Genomic DNA, 17,906 nt, shown 5'->3' with positions numbered 1-17,906 from the left:
CAAGAAGGGTGTCTCCAGCAGGTCCAGGGAAGTTCTTCTACCTCTCTACTTTGCACTGGTGAGACCACACCTGGAATAGTGTCCAGTTTTGGGCTCCCCAGTTCAAGACAGACAGAGAACTGCTGGAGAGAATCCAACAAGGAGCCATGAGGATGATTAGGGGACTTGAGCATCTCCCCTGTGAGCAGAGACTGAGAGCCCTGGGGCTGTTTAGTCTGGAGAAGAGAAGACTGAGAGGAGATCCCATCAATGTGTATAAATATCTAAGGGGTGGGTGTCAAGTGGAGGGGGCCAAGCTCTTCTCAGTGGTGCACAGTAGTAAGACAAATAACAATAGGTTCAAACTTTAACATAGAAGATTTCACCTCAACATGAGGAGAAACTTCTTTACAGTGAGGGTGCTGGAGCCCTGGAGCAGGCTGCCCAAAGAGGCTGTGGAGTCTCCTTCTATAGAGCCTTTCAAAACCTACCAGGATGCATTCCTGTGTGGACTACCCTAAGTGATCCTGCTTTGGCAGGGGAGTTGGACCTGAGGGACCTGAGGTCCCTTCCAACCTCTAATATACTGCAATACTGTGCTGCTAGTAAGCTGCCCTGAGTACACTGGAGCAGCTCTGCTATGGGGACAGGCTGAGGCAGCTGGGGGTGTTCAGCCTGGAGAAGAAAAGGCTCCAGGGGGACCTCAGAGCTGCCTGCCAATACCTGAAGGGATCCTACAGGCTGCAGAGGGACTTTGCATGTGGGTGTGTGAGAGGACTAGGGGGAATGGTTTGAAGCTGAGGGAGAGCAGGTTTAGACTGGAGCTGAGTTCTTAAGTAAGTAGGAAGGTGGTGAGACTCTGCTCAGGGAGGCTGTGACTGCCTCCTCTGTGGGGGCGTTCAAGGCCAGATTGGGTGAGGCCTTGAGCAGCTGAGTCTGGTTGAGAGGTGTCCTTGTGCATGGTGGGGAGGACGGAGCAGATGAGCTCTGAGGTCTTATCCAACCTGAGCCACTCCAGGATTCTGTGATGAGTAAAGCTGATGGAAATGCTCAGAAGTGGGGTGAGTGGTAGCTCTGCTCCCAGCAACATCCCTAGAGGGTATGTGGTGGGAGGTGCTGCACACTGAATATGGGGACCACAACCCCACAGGGAAGTCTGTGTCATGCCATATGTCAGGAAGCATCTGGCTCAAGGTCACAAACACAGTGATGGTGAAGAGTCAGGACCCTACAATAATTAACCCCTGCACCTCAGAGACCCACCCAGTCCCATCAATTAACCCACTATGGAAACCCCCTCTGCCCTGAGGGCTGTCACAGCAGTTGGTAAAATATTTAGCATCTTGGGTTGGAAACCACAGCAAAGAGACCTTCATGTCCAGGTTTCGGAGATAGGATGTCCACTGCTCTGAGGTGGGATGGTAACTGGCTCAACAACAGCAATGGTCTGTTTGTGAGAGAGGAGCCCCACACCTCTACTCAAAGAATTCTATAGGCTTTGTCTGCAGGCAAACCTGGTGCACCAACCTTGCCTAAGGGTATCAGAGCATTTGGGCAGCATAAGGACCATGAGATGGAGCCCAGATGACTCACAGTGATCCAGGGGACACTCTGGCCAAGGTTGCACTTTGTCCATTGTGAGTCAGGGATCTGGGAAGTGGCCAGAGCTGAGGTGGGAGGATGTCTCTGTGCCCTTGCAGGTTACCCCATGAGTGCAGCCTTGCAGATGATGGCTTTCAGTCTTGCTCTCCTCTCAGCCCTCTTCCTGCTCCTTGCCACATGCACCGACTGCTGGATGGTGAACGCTGATGACAGCTTGGAGGTGAGCAGAGCAACTTCAAGGTTAGGAGCTGGGAGCGAGGTGTGTGCCTCAACATCCGTGGGGTTGCACCATGTCTCCATGGGCTTGGAAAGGGAACATGATGGGACAAATCCACTGCTTTCTACCTGAGCTGGAGGATTAGGAAGAGTGAGAAGTGCTGAAGCAGAAGGAGACAGAGAGCAAGGTGTGAGTAGAATTGTCAGGGTTAGAACAGACCTCAATTGGTTCCTCCAGTTCCAACCCCCCTGCCATGGGCAGGGACACCTCACACCAAAGCAGGCTGCTCACAGCCACATCCAGCCTGGCCTTAAACACCTCCAGGGATGAGGCTTCCACCACCTCCCTGGGCAACCTGTGCCAGTCTCACCACCCTCATGGTGAAGAACTTCTTCCTCACATCCAATCTGAATCTACTCATTTCTAGTTCTGCTCCATCCCCCCCCAGTCCTATCCCTCCCTGACACCCTCAAAAGTCCCTCCCCAGCTTTCCTGGAGCCCCCTGCAGAACCTGGAAGGCCACAAGAAGGTCTCCTGGGAGCCTTCTCTCCAGCCTGCACAACCCCAACTCTCAGTCTGTCCTCACAGCAGAGCAGCTCCAGCCCTCTGCTCATCCTCATGGCCCTTCTCTGGACACCTTCCAGTACCTCCAGATCCTTCATGTAATTGGGGCAGAGAGTCATAGGGACATGTCCAGCTGCAGTGAGGAGAGTCTGAAGATTTGCTCTGCTGGGGTATTCCTGGGGAACTGGGGTGGGGTTTGGTGCTTTTTGCCTGCCTGCCTTTCTCCTGCTTCCAGGTAAGTCACAAATGCCGGGGGCTTTGGAGGGAGTGTGTCACCAACATGCAAGATGGGGTAAGGACCTGTGACCAGTATGACTCCATCCTGGCTGACCATCCAGGTGAGCTGGCATGGCCTAGAGGCATTTCTTGAAGTTCATAGCTGAATTTCCCTCTTTGCTTTTCAAGATGATCCTCATCACAGTAGTTAGCAATGCAGGTCAGGCTTCTCTTGGTCTCCTGCCCCCATTGGCATGGCTCAACAACCCATGGCTCAGCCTTCTCTGCCAAGCAGGAGACAGACCATGAAGCTGTGCCCAGGTGCAGCTTCTGTCTCCCATTGCATGGTGGGATTTGCAACCCCACCAATGCTGCATGCAGGGGTGAGGACCATTCCCACCAGCCAAGGACTTGAGTCCTCAGCCTACAGAGTCACAGCATGGCATAGATATTTGTCCTGGTCTGCACAGGGCACATCAGGCACTGCACAGAACTCTTGTATAAGGTGATGACATGGGACAAGCCAGATTTGGGCTGGGGAGAAAGGAACCAAGTGCCAGTGTGCATTCAGTGGGACTGCTTTGGGGAAAAGGCTTTCCAAGGTAGTGTGACCCACACCAGCTCTCTGATTTTCCATGCTGTTCAAAGCACCAGCAGCACAACTTGGAAGAAAAAAAACCAGTATGGACAGCAGCATCTTCTGCTCAGTCTGTGCAAGGTCTGACTATGCCACGTGTGCTGACTTCTGCACCTTAAGCTGCTTGGTTTCTTGAGGTGGGCTAAAAGCAGGCTTGTGAAGTCCTGGAGCACTTTGCATATGGCATGTGGCAAGCATGGAGTTGGTGGGTCTCAATGTAGGTATCTCCTGCAGCCATGGTGAGCAAGCACACAAGCAGCAGTCTGAAGCAGGGAGACCAGTTCCTCTGACCATTCCTCAGCCTGTTGTTTTTTTCCCCCCTCTCTGCCTAGTGAAGATTGTGGTGACACGGACCTTGCTGATCACAGCTGACCTCCTGGCTGGCCTGGCTTTGGTCACCTTGCTTCTTGGGCTTGACTGCATCAAGTTCCTCAAGGAAGATCCTTGTTTCAAACTGAAGATGTGCTATGGGGCTGGTGTCATCCTTGGCTTTGGCAGTGCGTGGCTGGGGGAGTTCATGTTTGATAGGGACTGGGGGGAATGCCAGCAGCTAGGGGCATCCCCAGATGGATCTTGGGGAGCTTGGGAGGGCTTGTGTGGCTCTTTCTTAACCAGCCTCATTCCTCCTTAGGTGTCCTGGGTCTTGTGGGCTCTGTGTGGTACGCAGTAGATGTCTATGTGGAGAGGGCCATGCTGGTGTCACGCAACATATTCCTGGGCGTCCATTATGACTTTGGGTGGTCGTGCTGGCTGGGGATGGCTGGCTCGACAGGCTGCTTTGTGGCTTCCATCCTGCTCACTTGCTGCCTCCATTCCTGTACAGGTCAGTCTGTCCTGTCCCACCCCATCCCACCTTAAGTAGACTTTTGCCCTGCAAGAATGTACATGGGGTGAAGAACCAGCTCAGAGGGTCCAGCTTGATCAAGGAAACTCCTGTGTGTCTGGCCTCTGCTCCTTGGCAGGGAAGGCTGGGTCATACTAGGCAGGACTGGGCTGAGTAATGTCTCCCTAAGGCCTTTAAGGGCATGGAGGTGGCATAGAAATTTGGGACCCTGAGGTCCTGGAAGTAGCGTTGATATCTACTCAGAGCAGTAGCCATGTTGGAGCTGTATCACTGTGACCAGCCAAAGCCTGAGCCAGTGGCTGTTAACAATACACTGGTGAAAATCTGGCCCCACCATCAGGGACACAGGGCAGGTGATGCCTCACCAGACATCATCTCCACCCCTGATGCCCGATCCCACTGGTGGAAGTCAACCCCATAGTGCTGGCTGGCTGAGTTCATCTCTCCTGCAGAGTTCCCTTGCTGTGGCACCCCCCAAACCCCCCTGCTCTGCCAGGCACAGCACACCCCCAACTCTTTTCTGGCAGATCCCAGCAGCCAATGGCAACCCCAGAGGCTTGCACAGCCCCAGGGCCGAACAGCCACCAGCCAGATGTACGCCATGGACTCGCGTGTGTGACGGGCAGCAGCACCCCCCACAGTCAGCCCTGCTGCTGGATACTCTCTCCACCCTGCCTGGCCCCATTAAAGCACTACTACCTGAACTGGGATCTGTGTCAGCTGTAGTATCAGTGGCTGCAGAAAAGCTAAGGGGCTGCAGAAGTCACCCACAGAGGGTGTTTTTCCCCCACTTAGAGCCAGGTTTCAGAAAAAGTGTTGCTTGAAGACACCCCAAGTGCCCTGGGGAAGCTGTTGGGACACTGAGGACAAAGGAGTGTCTCTGACATGGGAGGGGTTTCACAGAAAGGATTTCTGGAGCAACACTGACTCCACGTGCCCGGCAGCCCTGGCCACACACAGCGGCCCGGCCGGAACCCCCCCCCAGCTCAGCAGCCCGGCAGCAGGAGGCGGGCCTGGGAAACCTGCAACACTCACTAATGGCCTCATGGAGGCATCGGCAGAAGAACGCTGCAGCAACGTAGGTTGAGCACATGGAGGTGAGGCATGGAGATGCTCTGCCTGCAAAGCTGGGGTTTTCAGCCTACACAGCCCAGGAGCTCTGTTTTCCAAGGGAATTATTTTTCACCTTGCAAACCATTAGGAAAACAAAGCAGGGTCCAGGCTCACCGCCGGCAGGCACCGACTGCATACTGCTTGTACTCACCTCTTGCTTCTCACCCAAAGGCAGAAACCACACCCCTGCAGGGAAGCTCCCCAAAATGAGGTTTGTGGCACCAAAAGGCAGCAGACAAAGCCCCTGGCCCAAGCAGATCCTGGAAGCAAGTCTCTTTCTCTGGGGACTTTCAAAGCCCACCTGGATGTGTTTCTGTATGGCCTGCCCCAGGTGAATCTGCTGTGGCAGAGGGGTTGGATTTCATTTCCCTTCCAACCTCTAATATTGTGCAATCCTACAAAAGGTGCAGGAGACTCAGGGCAACACTTTGGTAGCCTAGGCAGGATCCAAGACACCTACACACAGCAGAGGAGCTGTAGGGTCCTCCCAAGCCATCCATCCCCAAGCAAGGCTAGGAGCATCATTTGTAGTGAAGCTGAATGGAAGCGAATCTCAGCTCCCTGCTTTGGGTGCGATACAGAAACAGCCCTGGCCAGCTGCTCTGTCCTGAAGCACAGGAGCAAGCCTGTCACTGTCATCAGCACTGGCTCATTTAGTAAATTACTACCAAGTGTGGAAGGCCAGTACTTTTCCCCAGGGACCCAAATAATGAAGAACTCTGATCACTAAAGCTGCAGGACCAGAGGTTTGCTGTCAGTGGTCCAAAGGATGGAGCCACCTGGAGGATGGGCAGACAGGAGTATGCAAGGTTTTCAGTGAGCAAACCCCAGCCCACAGTGTGTCCAGTGGCTGCTAGGCTGCCACTGGAGCACAAGGCAGAACAGAAGTAGCATTTGCACCACACAAGCACAGAAAGCTTGCATGCAGGAAAGCTCTCACAAGCTGCCAAACCATGTCCCACTCACCTGTGCTCTTCTTACTGGTAAATGGTGCTGGGAGAGCATAGCACAACAGACTGGGGGGCTGCTGGCTGTGCCAGCAGGGGTGAGGAAACAGCTCAGATGCTGGTGGAGCAGCTCCACTGGCTCTCACTGGCTTTGCTGTGAGGTGCAGCTCTGTGTTCCTTCACCCCTAGTGTGACAGCAGGCGCTGTGGCTGGTCACTGCAGGAACACAAGGAGCCTCTCACCACATGAAGGCTCCAGGTTCTCCCACACCTGTCTGGAAGCAGAGTGGCCCTGCAGAGGTGGTTGAACCAGTCCTGTGCACAACCAAGGCTGCCACCAGGCTGCTCTCATGTTCAAGCCCAGGTGGGAACCTGCATTTCCCAGGGTTTCTGCTCCCCCCAACCCCTAGCTCCCCTTCCCACACATCAGGAGCAACACCCCCAGGAAGTTCTGCAGCCACTCCCTTGCTAAGACATTGCAGCTGTGTTCCAAGCATCTCAGCACACTGCCAGTGGCCAGGCTGGGAGTTGGATGTGGTCTGGTTGTTTTTTTCCCAAGCCCACTCACATCATTCAGGTTTGTGAGGCCCTATCCCTGTGGGGACACGTTTGAGCAGAGCTCTTGGGAAGGCACTGGATGGACAACAGCACCTCCCCCTCTTCCCCCTGTGAGAGCCCAGACTGACCCCAGCTGCAGTCAGTCCCCCAACAGCCTGCAGCCAGAAATACAGCAGCCACTGCCCTTTAGAATTAACCCCTTCCACACACAAGTGGGTTCAAAACAACCAAGCACACAAAGTTAACTCCTTAAGACCTTTAATAAGAGATGCTTGCAGTTTGACTTGAAAAAATCAGGTGTATATTTCATACAAATTAAAAATGAGGTTCTTAAAAATCTCAACTTGACCAGATATGAAACAATTTAAAAACCTTTAAAGGTATATTGAGAAAAAACAGACTTTTAAAAAACGTGTTTATCGTTTCCAAAAGGAGACTTCTTTAGGTAAAAATAATAAAAACCCCATGCTGCATAGACAATGCAGAGAGTTCTAGTAATCTGGTCAACAGCAAAAAGCAAGCACTTAAGGTCTTCAGTTCCAATTCTTTTGTTCATTTCTTATTGCTGGAATTTCGTTTTCTTCTTCATTTCTTATGTCTTTTCTTTGATGACTAAACTGAAAAAAGGAAAAAACAAAGGATGATCAGGCAGGTGTGAGAGGGGAACCTGACTGTCTGCAGTCACCACTTCCCACTGGGGAATTCTGCCTCTCCTACACACCCAGGAACACCAACCTTGGATTGACACCAACCTCGAATCGGCCCACCAGACTCCTACCATCTGTGACCAGAACTGCCACCATCAACACAGAAGTGCAAAGTCATCCAGAAAGAGAAGACATCGAATTCAACACAAGCCCCCCCACCTCCAAACCCTGATGCCTGTGATGTGATGTGCTGCTCTGACAGGCTCTGTGGGTACACAAAGCTCTGCAGATGCAGAGGGGAATTCCAGGCCAGCCCTGGCTGGGCACAAGAACTGAAGACCTTGAGAAGGCAGCTGCAGAGCAGATTTCTACCTGTGCCTAGCACAGTGTGCCCTTGGAACATCACTGCCCAGACCACAGAAACTACAATTTATCCCTCTCCAATACCATCAACAGACAAGACAGAGCAACCAAGTGACAACACAGTGCCATCCTCAAGCCCATGGCATTAGCAATTCACCCAGTGGTTGTGAACCACTAAGGATACACCTAAGGTTGGCATCCAGCACACAGAAGACACTGCAGCCTGGAGAGGTATCAAGTAATTCACCTGCACCAGAAATCCAGCAGCACCCAAGCCAAGAATTGAATCCTCACAGCTTGGGGAGGTCTGTGGCCACTGCCCACACCAAGATAACTCTCCATGCCCAGCTCCCTGCTCATTCCATTAACATCACCACCACAGCCTAATGGCTTCCTTCTGTATGCCTGCCCTCCAGGCAATGAGGGATGAGTAGGACACAAGGAATGGTATAGGAATGCTGTTGTGGAGACACAGAGAGAGGAAGGACAGAAAAGGGGGGTGGCCAGGAAAAGTGCAGAACAAGTGAGTCCTGGCAGTGAAAACACTCCCAGATGATCAAAACTAGCCATCAGAAGACAGCACCAGACACAGGCTGTGTCACAGCCAGTCCACCCCCCAACAAAAGCAGGGTTTTCACACTGCCCTTCACACCATCCCCCTAAGCGGCAGCTACAACCAGCACCACAACACTCCAGCCCCTGGTACCCAAGATACTGCATGCAAAGAACCATCTCTGCCACTGCTTCCAGTACTTTGTTTAAATAAAAACTTGCTAGATAAAAACTGATAGGCTCCTGCAAATTCTGTATCAGCTTTCTAGGGGTGAACACCAAAGGTCTCAATGCTGCTCACTTTCTCTTCAGGACCGAGCACTCAAAGCTCAGGTGCTCACAGAGCCAACTACAACCACAGGACCTGTTTCTCCTGGCTGCTCTCGTCACCACACCAGCACCACTGGAACGACCGTTTCTGGGTAAACACAGACTGCTGTGAGCCTTGACTGCTTTTCAGATGAGCAGTGCTCTACACAGAGACTCCATCAGCAACAAGAAAGCCTGCAGTCCCAATCCATCAGCACCTGCACAGCTCAGCTGCACAGGCCTGCCCCTGAGTGCCACCGGTGCTGTGAGCACAGGAGCGAGGAGCGCCCCCAGCGTGTGCAGGACAGGGAGCAGCCAGGCGGGGCACGCACCCGGAGGATGGTCGATGGTAAAGCCGGCGTTTACTCAGCCCCGCCCTGCTCGGCCTCGGGAGCGGACGTGTTCTCAGCTGCTGGTTCGGCTGCCTTCGTCTCTTTGCCATCTTGTGGTTTAGGGTTCTCTGGGCGTCTGCGTCGGTAGTTGAAGTTACGGCGGTACCGACGTTGAGGTGGCTGCTGACTTTGGGTCTCATCCCCTTGATTCTCTTTATCTTCTTCGTTCCCATCCTCCCTAGGCTGTCTCTGACGAGGAGGACCCCTGAAAGTCAAACTAGGCTTTAACAGTGCAGCATCTGACCAGCGCCATGTTCTGTCTCTGCTGCTACAAGGCAAGGTTTTACAAAGACAGAGCTGATCTGCAGCATACCTGCGAAACCGTGGTCTATAACCTCGATACATGTTCTGCCTGACTGGTCTGCCTTGTTCTCCTGCACCCTGGTTGTCAGCACCCTGGAAGACACAAGGCAACAAACTATCTCTACCACATGCAGAAGCCCACAAATGCCCCACACACCTCATCAAGTTGGGAGGAACATGGGGGTGGGTGGGTGAAGTTCCAGGTGTAGAAGGTGGGCAGTGCTCTCAGTGCACAGAAGCAGGTACACACAAGGCACAATGTGTTTTGCCAGTTAATCACAGAGAAGTCAACACAAATTCAAACATTTTCCCTTTTTCAAAGCTGTAACATTAAGACCTTCAGTTTATCAACATCCACTCTGCTGTTTTGTCCTACTGTAAAACCTTACCTAAACCATCCCAAGTAGCTACAAAAACTTGCATCCCATCACCCTGCTCCTCAGCCAGCCAGCTGAAGCAGACCTTACCTCCACTATCTCTCCCTGTACGGGAGGGTTGGAATATTGTGGTCGACGCCCGTAGGGCCTACGCATATAGTAAGGTGGGTACCGCCGCCTGCGGTAGGGACGGCGTTGCTGGGCTTGGCCTTCTGGTATGTTCTCTGCTCCTTCGTTCTTTTCCCCACTCTCACTGTTCTGATAGTTCTGCTGGTAGTTGCGTGGAGGACCCCTGCGACGCGGGTATCGTCTGTAATGGTTACGGTCTGCTGCGTATTTGCTGCCTTGCACTGGGACTCCACCAGGACCTGTAACGTTGGCTGCCTCCGCGCCCTGCACAGCACCAAACAGTTACAGCAGAACAGGGCCGAACACCCAGTCACCATGTACATGCACACTGCAAAGCAATGGAGAACCATTCATCCCCATAGCTGTCAGTAGGCATCAACTCAAACCACAGGCATGGCAGCAGACCCTGCAGCCCCAGCTCCGTGCACAGCCCAGCCCCCCAGAGACATCCTCACCTTTTCTCCCTCAACCACATCAAACTCCACCGTCTCGCCATCTCCTACACTGCGGAGGTACTTCCTGGGGTTGTTCTTCTTTATGGCAGTCTAACAACAGAGAATTGCAGAATTAGTTCCAGGCACAGCATGAGAATACCACCTAGCATAACTGAAGACTTTTTCTTTTAAAAAGCATTAAGGAACTTGAGTATTTATTATCTTACGAGGAGGAAGACCTAGACTCCTGAAAAAGCAATTAAACCTCTGTGAAAAGCCAGGAAGCCATAAAATGTACCTGCTTACTGGAGTCCTGGCCCATCTGAAATGTGCACCAGCTTTGAGTGGAAACATCTGTGAACACTGTTTGCAAGCTGATAAAGTAGTTTGGGCACAACCCACCAACCTACCCCTGCCACGCAGCCTGGCCACAGCACGGCCGACCAATTTGGCACTGAACACCCCCACAGCAGTTGTCTGTTCCTCTGAAGTGCTGATACAGAACCCTCTTTCCAACCACACACCCAGCATACCCGATACAGCCCAAGCTACACAGATACAGCCAGGGCAATAAATTTAACATTTCTGCCTCTGAGGCTTCCAACACCACCACTTTGGCCACAGTATTGACCAATGAACCACAGACACACTTCAGCTGTGTACTGTACACCAAAAGATCACCTCCCAGGGTGTCAGCACCAGACAAGCCTCTGTATCTGCATGTTAAAAGGACATCACCAGAAAGCAGTGCATGTTCTCTGCTCTTCAGCAGTGGACCGTATTTTTGAGAGCTGAATTCCTACTCAGCCACTTTCTGCTTACCAAACACTGCAACTGAACAGTAAAGCAAGTGTAACAATTTTATAGAATACCAGTAACAGAATCTGAATTGAACAAAATCTCAGCTGAATCTCAGCCTGTACAACAGCAGCTGAGTCCAACAGCTCTTCCTGAGAGCTTGATGTTGAGGATGGCAAAAAGTACACACAGCTGTAACTCCTAAAGCAAGCTGATTTCTTTCAGATTAGACTCCTAAAACTGGTTTTATTGTGAAAACTATTAAACAAATCACTGCCAAACTCTGCTGTTAGAAACACAGACAGCGTTTACCTGTCCAGTCTGACCATTAGCTCAGGTCATGTATTATTGCCTCAGACACACACAGTGGAGTCACTTGGCCTTTCTCCACTGCCCATCACTAACAACCTTTTCTAAACAAGTGCTCCTACAGGTAACTCAGACGTGGCACAAGCAAGGAACAGAGCTGGCAAAGTCAAACTCAAGTCAAAGCACTTTCCAGGGGTTATTTTTTCCAGCAGAATACTCCTCACTTGAAACAAAACAATGCATTGGCTCCAAAATGTGAAGCAGCCCCTTGCGGGTTGCTTCACAACAGGAGACATGGAAGCTGCTGACCACAGGCTGGCAAGTCAAAGGTGTGGGCTAAGGCCAACCTGCCCCATGAAATAGGGCCCAGCCTCACCCTGGGCTGGCTCCCAGAGCCATGCCATTGTCCCTGACAGCTAGGTCCACATACCTGTTACATGGACAAGATGCCTATTCAAGTGTTTGCAGACTGTCACTGAAAGCCTTAAGCAACAGATTATGTAGGTTTTGCCTAAAAAACCTTCACTGACATTGCATCCCTGTTAGAAGTAATTTCTCCCCCTGCTGCAAGCTTCTCATTTCACTTTATTTCCATTTAACAACTACACAAATCCACCAAGCAGCTTAATTGGACTTCCAGCAGGCATCTCCAAGCCAGCTGAGCATACGTGCAGACATCAGCACCAGCCCACCCAACTCATCATATCTATGTCCTCACAGATACCCCAGGATATACAACCCCTCACCACAAGCAGGTTGCAACTCAGTAGAGAGAAACAGTTGTTTGTGTCCAAGTAACAGCTCTAGAGAACACAAGGCTCTTCCACAGCTTCAATCCTCATTACACAGGTCGTGCACATTAAGTTTCAGAGGTGTTAACCTTCAGTTTCAGGGAAATCTTACCTGATGGACAAACACATCTTCCTTGGTATCATTCCTGCAAGACAATGGAAAATTTAAATTCATGTGTGAAATTCACAGTAAATTAATAAAATCAGTTCTTTGGAGTGGGGTCAAAACATAGATCTGTCAAGCTCTAAGCATCAGCCCCCTCAACCCACTCTCAGCTAGTCCCTGACTTAACTATTTAAGTAAGGAGTTAGCACTCACAAGGTTCAGAGCACAGAGGAGTCCAGAAGTTTCATGCAACAGCTGCTCACACACTCCTCTCTTTCACATCTACATTTGAAGATCAAACACCTGATAGTGCCTAGTCAATCATTCCTAGTAGCATTTCCTGTGGGAGACCAGCTATGGAAACCTCTAAAACAGGCACTTGTGTGACCTCTCCAGAGAGACACCTTCTCACCCTTGATGTTGTCTTCATTTAGGGAGCAACACCACCAGCTGACCACTGAAGGCAGCTTAGTCACGCTGTAATTTTGAGTACAGCACAAGCTGTGCCAGGGGAAGTTTAGGCTCGAGGTGAGGAGAAAGTTCTTCACCAAGAGAGTCATTTGTCATTGGAATGTGCTGCTCAGGGAGGTGGTGGAGTCACCATCCCTGGAGGTGTTCAAGAGGGGATTGGACGTGGCACCTGGTGCCATGGTCTAGTCATGCGGTCTGTGGTGACAGCTTGGACTCGATCTTTGAGGTCTCTTCCAACCTTAGTGATACTGTAAAGGATTTGGGTCTACCTCCTCACAACAAACATAAAACAGCTCAGGCCTGTACCTACAGAGATCCAAAAGCATCCCTCCACATGATATAGCTTCCACAACACCATGCTGCAGCCACAATACGGCACCAACTTAAGTCAGCAAAGTTTCTGTTCTGCAATTACAAGGTACAGCTGAAACTGTGTCCAAGCTGTCCACTCACAACAAAGTCATCCCTTGAAGCTTGCACTAGGTCCAGTGATTCTTGCTGCAGTGCTTCCTTACTCTGAACAGTAATAAAGTGACTTTTATTTCTTAGAATGGCTGGTTAAAAAACACTGCAAAGGAAGGCTGTGTGAAAATGGGCTCAGAACTTGAACACTTAAAGCTATGTGTAACACAATAAAGAACTACTTTTTCCTTTGAAGACAAAGCCAGGTTTTCCTTACCACTGGCTTTAAAACACGAGAATAACTAAGACTTTGCCAAAAGCTTAATCCAAGCCATGGCGATTCTGTGGGGCAGCACCAGTGGAAACAAGGCACCTCGTTTCCTCACGGAATTGAGGCCTACAGGCCTCTGAGGTTACTGGAGAAAGGCAGTCAAAAGAGCACAAAGCAGAACGACGCTGATCAGCGCCAGGCTGCTTACCTCCAAAGCTCCGCAGTGAGGCACCCAGAAGCCCCTGCACAGCTTCAGCCAAAATATTCTTCTTGGCTCTCTCTTAGCACTAACAGGTTTCGGTACAGGTGCTCAGCACCTTCCTTCACTCTGACAAATGGCGATAGGAAGGGACAATGCCTATGTGTGGCAAGTGTAGATGCTCTGCACTCCTGCCCAACATCTTCACATCATCAGATGCTTGGTTCTAAAGTCCTTCTGAAAATGTGGTTTCCATTGAAGAGGACAATGGGGTTTCAGATCAACAACTGACTGTCACAGAGCTCAAGGGGTACACACAGTTCATTAAAAAAATACATTAGTTGATTTTAAACCTCAGCACCTGCCACATGGTCTGGACACTGCTTTCCAGCAAAAGCACAGCTAGAAGCATCAAGAGTGCAGCCACTTGGATAGAGTAACAGGAAGTGATGATTTTCTCAAAGAAAACTTGAAATGCTACAAAAGAAAGCCCTGCTCTGAAGGCCTAACAAGCCATTTAGCTCATTTGTGCACTAAATCTGTCCCCTCAGCTACCTAAATCATAAAAATACAAACTACTAGGAAGACAAGCACACACTAAGGAAACACCAGTGTTCAGCCCAGCAGGGCACTAAAGGCAAAGCCAGGTATCAATGTGTGGCTGCAGTTATGGCAAGGACTAAGTCATCAGCCTGCACATTCATTTGTTGTTTTGATAACTCCAAAACACAGCTGACAGACACTCAAATTCCAATCCAGCATTTCAGACCAGAAATGCCCTTCAAACATTAAAAATCCACAGGAAACACTTGAAGTTAACATGCAACTACACCAAAACTACATTTTCATTCCCAAACTATTTTTAGCTGTAGACAGTCCTGGCTGAAGCAAAGACAACCAAGGGCAGGAGCTCCAGTGAAGTCTCCCTCACAGCAAGCCAGAGCAATTCCAGAGTTCAGGAAATGTCCTCCAGTTTGGCTCTCAGGCTGTGGCTCTAATCTCCTGATAAGACGAGATCATCCTGGGTTTCTCATTAAAAATGGCAACCTCAGGGATTAAGCAGCTGCCAAATGAATGGCTGGGAAAGCCATTGGATGTCTTAACTAGCTGCTGTCGCTTCCTCCCTTGACTCACACTAGTGAGCACTTCCACTAGCAAAGGAAGTGGGGAAAAAAAGCCTTCCCTGGAGGCAGAGTTCCTGGCCCATGATTTTATATGCCTTTACAAAAGTCAGCAAAGCTAAAGCTTAACAGCATACCTCAACTACACAACACTGAACACTCAATTCTGCACAAAGAATGCAAACTGCAGACTCAGAGTCAAGTTCTTAAAAGCTGCTGGCACAAAACCAATTAAGAAGCTTGGCATACCCTTAACATTGGGTTTTAAGGTAACATGGTCTTTAACAAGCAGTAGTATTTAAAATGAAATAAAAACCCCACTAGAAGCACCAGTGTCTACACTTGCTTCCCTTAAGAGAGGTTCATCAGTCAAATTCGAAAACTGTGGGTGAGGTACAAGGCAGGTAAAGAGCAAAGTGCTTTGGATTATGGCCTCTGCAAAGCAACCTGTGGAGAGGCCCTCCAGAACTAACAAGCACCCCAATGATCCATTTTGCCAGACTGGTTTGCAGCACAACTCCAGGACTTGTCCACCTCTGGACAGCTTTACTGATAGGCCAACTTTAAGATGTTTCCACAAACATTTAAGTGTTTTCTCCCTTGAAATACTGCCATAAAAAGAATCTTTTAGGCACGTACTTCTCGAGACTCCTTTGTACACTCAATGTGCGCTGTATAAACGTGAATTTTGCTCTGTTCCCCATACCTTCAGGGCTTCCTCAGGAGAGTGTGCTTGTAATTACCAAGTGCTCACAGCCATTTTTGCTTGCACTGATGTGACTGAACGTCACGCAGGAGTTTAAACAAATACTTTGTGCACTAACAGCCAGCAGACTTTTACAACCTTAAGAGATTAAAAAAAAAAAACACCAAACAACCGATCCAACCCCAAAACTCAAGCCATCATAAAAAAAAAAATCACGTAGCAAGTATGGCATCGCAAAAGAGCCATCAGGCGAGCAGGGCTTTCGCCAAGACTCAAGCACTAAAAGACAACCAAATAACAAAACAACGGGAAGAGACCTCCTGAGACAGAGGCAGGACACACCGGCATATCCTGCCAAGTGTCACCAAGTCCCTGCTGCCCTCAAGCCCCGCAGCAGCCCGCGTCACCCAGCAGCGTGCTCTGCGTCGGGCCCCAGGCCTGCAGGGCCCGAGCAAACGTCTTCCCCCTGCGCCCGCTCCCCGGCGCCCCCTGGGCCCTCACCTGTTGATGAAGCCGTAACCGTTCCTCACGTTGAACCATTTCACTGTTCCCAAAACCTTCGTTGCTGAGGAGAGGGGCGAGAGGCGGCGGCGTCAGTGCGGCACGTGGCGGGGCGGCGCACACAAAGGCCCCGCGTGGCGGACATTTTGAGCCGCCCCGCCCCCATCCGCCGACACGCGGGGCCCGGCGGCGCGCGCGGGAGGAGGAAGAGGCGGCGGAGAGCGCCCAATGGCCGCGAGCGAGGGGGCGCGCGCCGGCGGGAGGTAGCGCGCGCCGCCCCTCAGTGAGGGGGAGCTCGCGCCGCCCCTCCGCGATGGCGCTTGGAGGAGGTGGGGGGTCTCGCACCGCCGCCGAGGCCTCCCAACCGCCACGGACGTTCCCCCCCGCCCCGATTCCCGCAGCCCGGCCCCCGCCCTTCCCCTCACCGATGACCTTCTTGTCCCCGCCGGCGGGAGGCGCCGCCGAGGCCAAGCCGCTGCTCCCGTTCCCGGTGCCGCCGTTAGGCTTAGAGTCGGCGGGGGCGGCGGGGGCCGCCGCGGGGACGGGGGCGGCGGGCGGCTGGGTCTCGGCCTCGCTGCTCATGGCGGCGGCTGTTCGGTGCGGACGGTGGTGGTGACTGGCTGTTTGCGCCGCCTCCCGCGGTGTGATGGTGACTGAGGCCGGCCGTGGGGGGGCTGCTCCCTGTTCCGGGCTCGCTGAGCTCCGCTCTCCGCTCCTGATACCGATCGAACTGGCCACAATGGCGGCCCGCACCGGCTAGCCACCCCGCGCGCCCCGCCCGCGAGCTACGCTATTCGCCTCCCGAACCGCCCGTTAAACGCCTGGAGAGCCCATTGGCTTTTCACCGCGCGGCCACCGCCCCCTATCGGGCTTCTATTGGTGGTGGCACCTGTCTCTCCGCAGTCACGCGCGCCCATTGGCTACTCCGGCCGCCGCTGCCAGGCTCGCTTTTCTCACCGGTCTCTCCGAAGTCTCCGCCCCCACGCTCTGGTTGGCCGCCGCCGCCGTTCCCACCCCCAACGGGCCTGGCCGGGGAAATGCGCGGGGCCATGTGGCAGCGGCTGCTCCGTTACCTGTCGTTACCGGCAGTCGACACAACGACCGCCCCGCCAGCTTTCCCCCTCCCTTTAAAAACACGGGGAGAGGGGAGGGGGGCAGCTCAAGCGCTTCACGAAGCGTTAATGAAGGGTGGGGAATGACGGAGCTGGAGACTCGGAGGACTCGGTTCCAACGCCATAACCAGCAATTAAAACACTGCCTTGAACTTCCTGGGGAGCTGGCCTAACTCCCTCCGCGGCTGCCGGTGGCCCAGTCTGACCCCTCCTGGGGAGCAGCTCAGCCTCGTCTTACTCCCAGCCCAGGGTAGGCAGAGGTCCTGAGCCCTGTGCCTCCTGGTGAGGAGGGGAAAGAGGTCTGGGCTGCACCTACACAACTGCGACACGATGACGGGCTTCCATGGTGCAGGTGCACTGCATGGGCAATGCAGGCTGCAGACCTGGGTGTGAGGTCTCTTCAAAGTCTTGTCTTTAATTAGCCTTCTTGCCTTGCCATCTTTCCTTCTCAGCATAGCTTCTCTGCCAGAAGGATGGAGAGAGTGTGAGGCAACTCCCTGAGCCCTGCTCCCCCCCGCAACCCCAGGCAGTCAGGAAAGTGTCACTGCTCTGTTCTTCATCTTGAGGGAAGTCTTTTCTAATGATGACCTTTCGCCTACTCTTTACCTCCATGTCTTCCATCAATCCAAATGATCTCTGCTGGATTCCCCAGACAGAAGGGCCAAGGGAAATCCAGTGTTCATGTCCACCATGTTATTTCTCTTGGGCACTTAAAAAGTATGGAGCCCTACCCTCAGCTAGGTCATTCCTCCTACATAAGAGGAAGGAAAGGTCACCAACAACCACCAAGGTCTCTGGTAGCTGACCCATCACTCCACCCTCTTTGGGGTAGCATATCCCCTTGGTACTAGCCCTACCCTATGTTAGTGTGAAAGACAAAAGGCAGGAACCTGGTCTCCCCCCTTATACCACAGCCAGGTGAAAGTCCTGGATGGGG

General features: G+C 52.1%; 2 protein-coding genes across 3 annotated transcripts; one reads left to right on the top strand and one right to left on the bottom strand.

Annotated features, from left to right (window-relative positions):
* The first annotated feature begins 1,687 nt into the window (after nt 1-1,687).
* Nucleotides 1,688-4,678, top strand: LOC104305523 (claudin-16). The gene is made up of 5 exons (XM_054179464.1): nt 1,688-1,873; nt 2,598-2,700; nt 3,548-3,712; nt 3,847-4,038; nt 4,587-4,678. The coding sequence occupies exons 1-5, from the start codon at nt 1,688-1,690 to the stop codon at nt 4,676-4,678; spliced, it is 738 nt and encodes a 245-aa protein (XP_054035439.1).
* A 2,245-nt stretch (nt 4,679-6,923) lies between these two features.
* YBX1 (Y-box binding protein 1) lies at nt 6,924-16,603 on the bottom strand. Of its 2 annotated transcripts, none has more exons than XM_054179459.1 (8): nt 16,283-16,603; nt 15,858-15,921; nt 12,193-12,226; nt 10,204-10,293; nt 9,710-10,012; nt 9,253-9,335; nt 8,880-9,156; nt 6,924-7,293 (listed from the first exon to the last, which is right to left on the bottom strand). In XM_054179459.1, the coding sequence occupies exons 1-7, from the start codon at nt 16,437-16,439 to the stop codon at nt 8,910-8,912; spliced, it is 978 nt and encodes a 325-aa protein (XP_054035434.1). In that variant the 5' UTR covers nt 16,440-16,603; the 3' UTR covers nt 6,924-7,293; nt 8,880-8,909. The 2 variants fall into 2 exon arrangements, with proteins under 2 accessions (XP_054035434.1, XP_054035435.1); XM_054179460.1 differs by having other exon boundaries at nt 8,880-9,144; nt 16,283-16,602.
* Nucleotides 16,604-17,906: the final 1,303 nt, after the last annotated feature.

Source organism: Dryobates pubescens, unplaced genomic scaffold (assembly GCF_014839835.1).
Source record: "Dryobates pubescens isolate bDryPub1 unplaced genomic scaffold, bDryPub1.pri scaffold_61_arrow_ctg1, whole genome shotgun sequence".
NCBI classification, from domain to species: domain Eukaryota; kingdom Metazoa; phylum Chordata; class Aves; order Piciformes; family Picidae; genus Dryobates; species Dryobates pubescens.
The sequence above is the reverse complement of the archived record's forward strand: the minus strand, read 5'-3'. Positions and strand labels throughout refer to the sequence as shown.

Coding starts and splice junctions, on each gene's coding strand:
- LOC104305523 (XM_054179464.1), top strand. CDS start 1,688: ATGAGTGCAGCCTTGCAGATGATGGCTTTCAGTCTTGCTCTCCTCTCA. Junction 1,874..2,597: donor CATCCGTGGGGTTGCACCAT/GTCTCCATGGGC, acceptor TCCTGCTTCCAG/GTAAGTCACAAATGCCGGGG. Junction 4,039..4,586: donor CTGCCTCCATTCCTGTACAG/GTCAGTCTGTCC, acceptor CTTTTCTGGCAG/ATCCCAGCAGCCAATGGCAA.
- YBX1 (XM_054179459.1), bottom strand. CDS start 16,439: ATGAGCAGCGAGGCCGAGACCCAGCCGCCCGCCGCCCCCGTCCCCGCG. Junction 15,922..16,282: donor CGGGGACAAGAAGGTCATCG/GTGAGGGGAAGG, acceptor CCCTCTCCTCAG/CAACGAAGGTTTTGGGAACA. Junction 9,157..9,252: donor TATAGACCACGGTTTCGCAG/GTATGCTGCAGA, acceptor GTTAAAGCCTAG/TTTGACTTTCAGGGGTCCTC.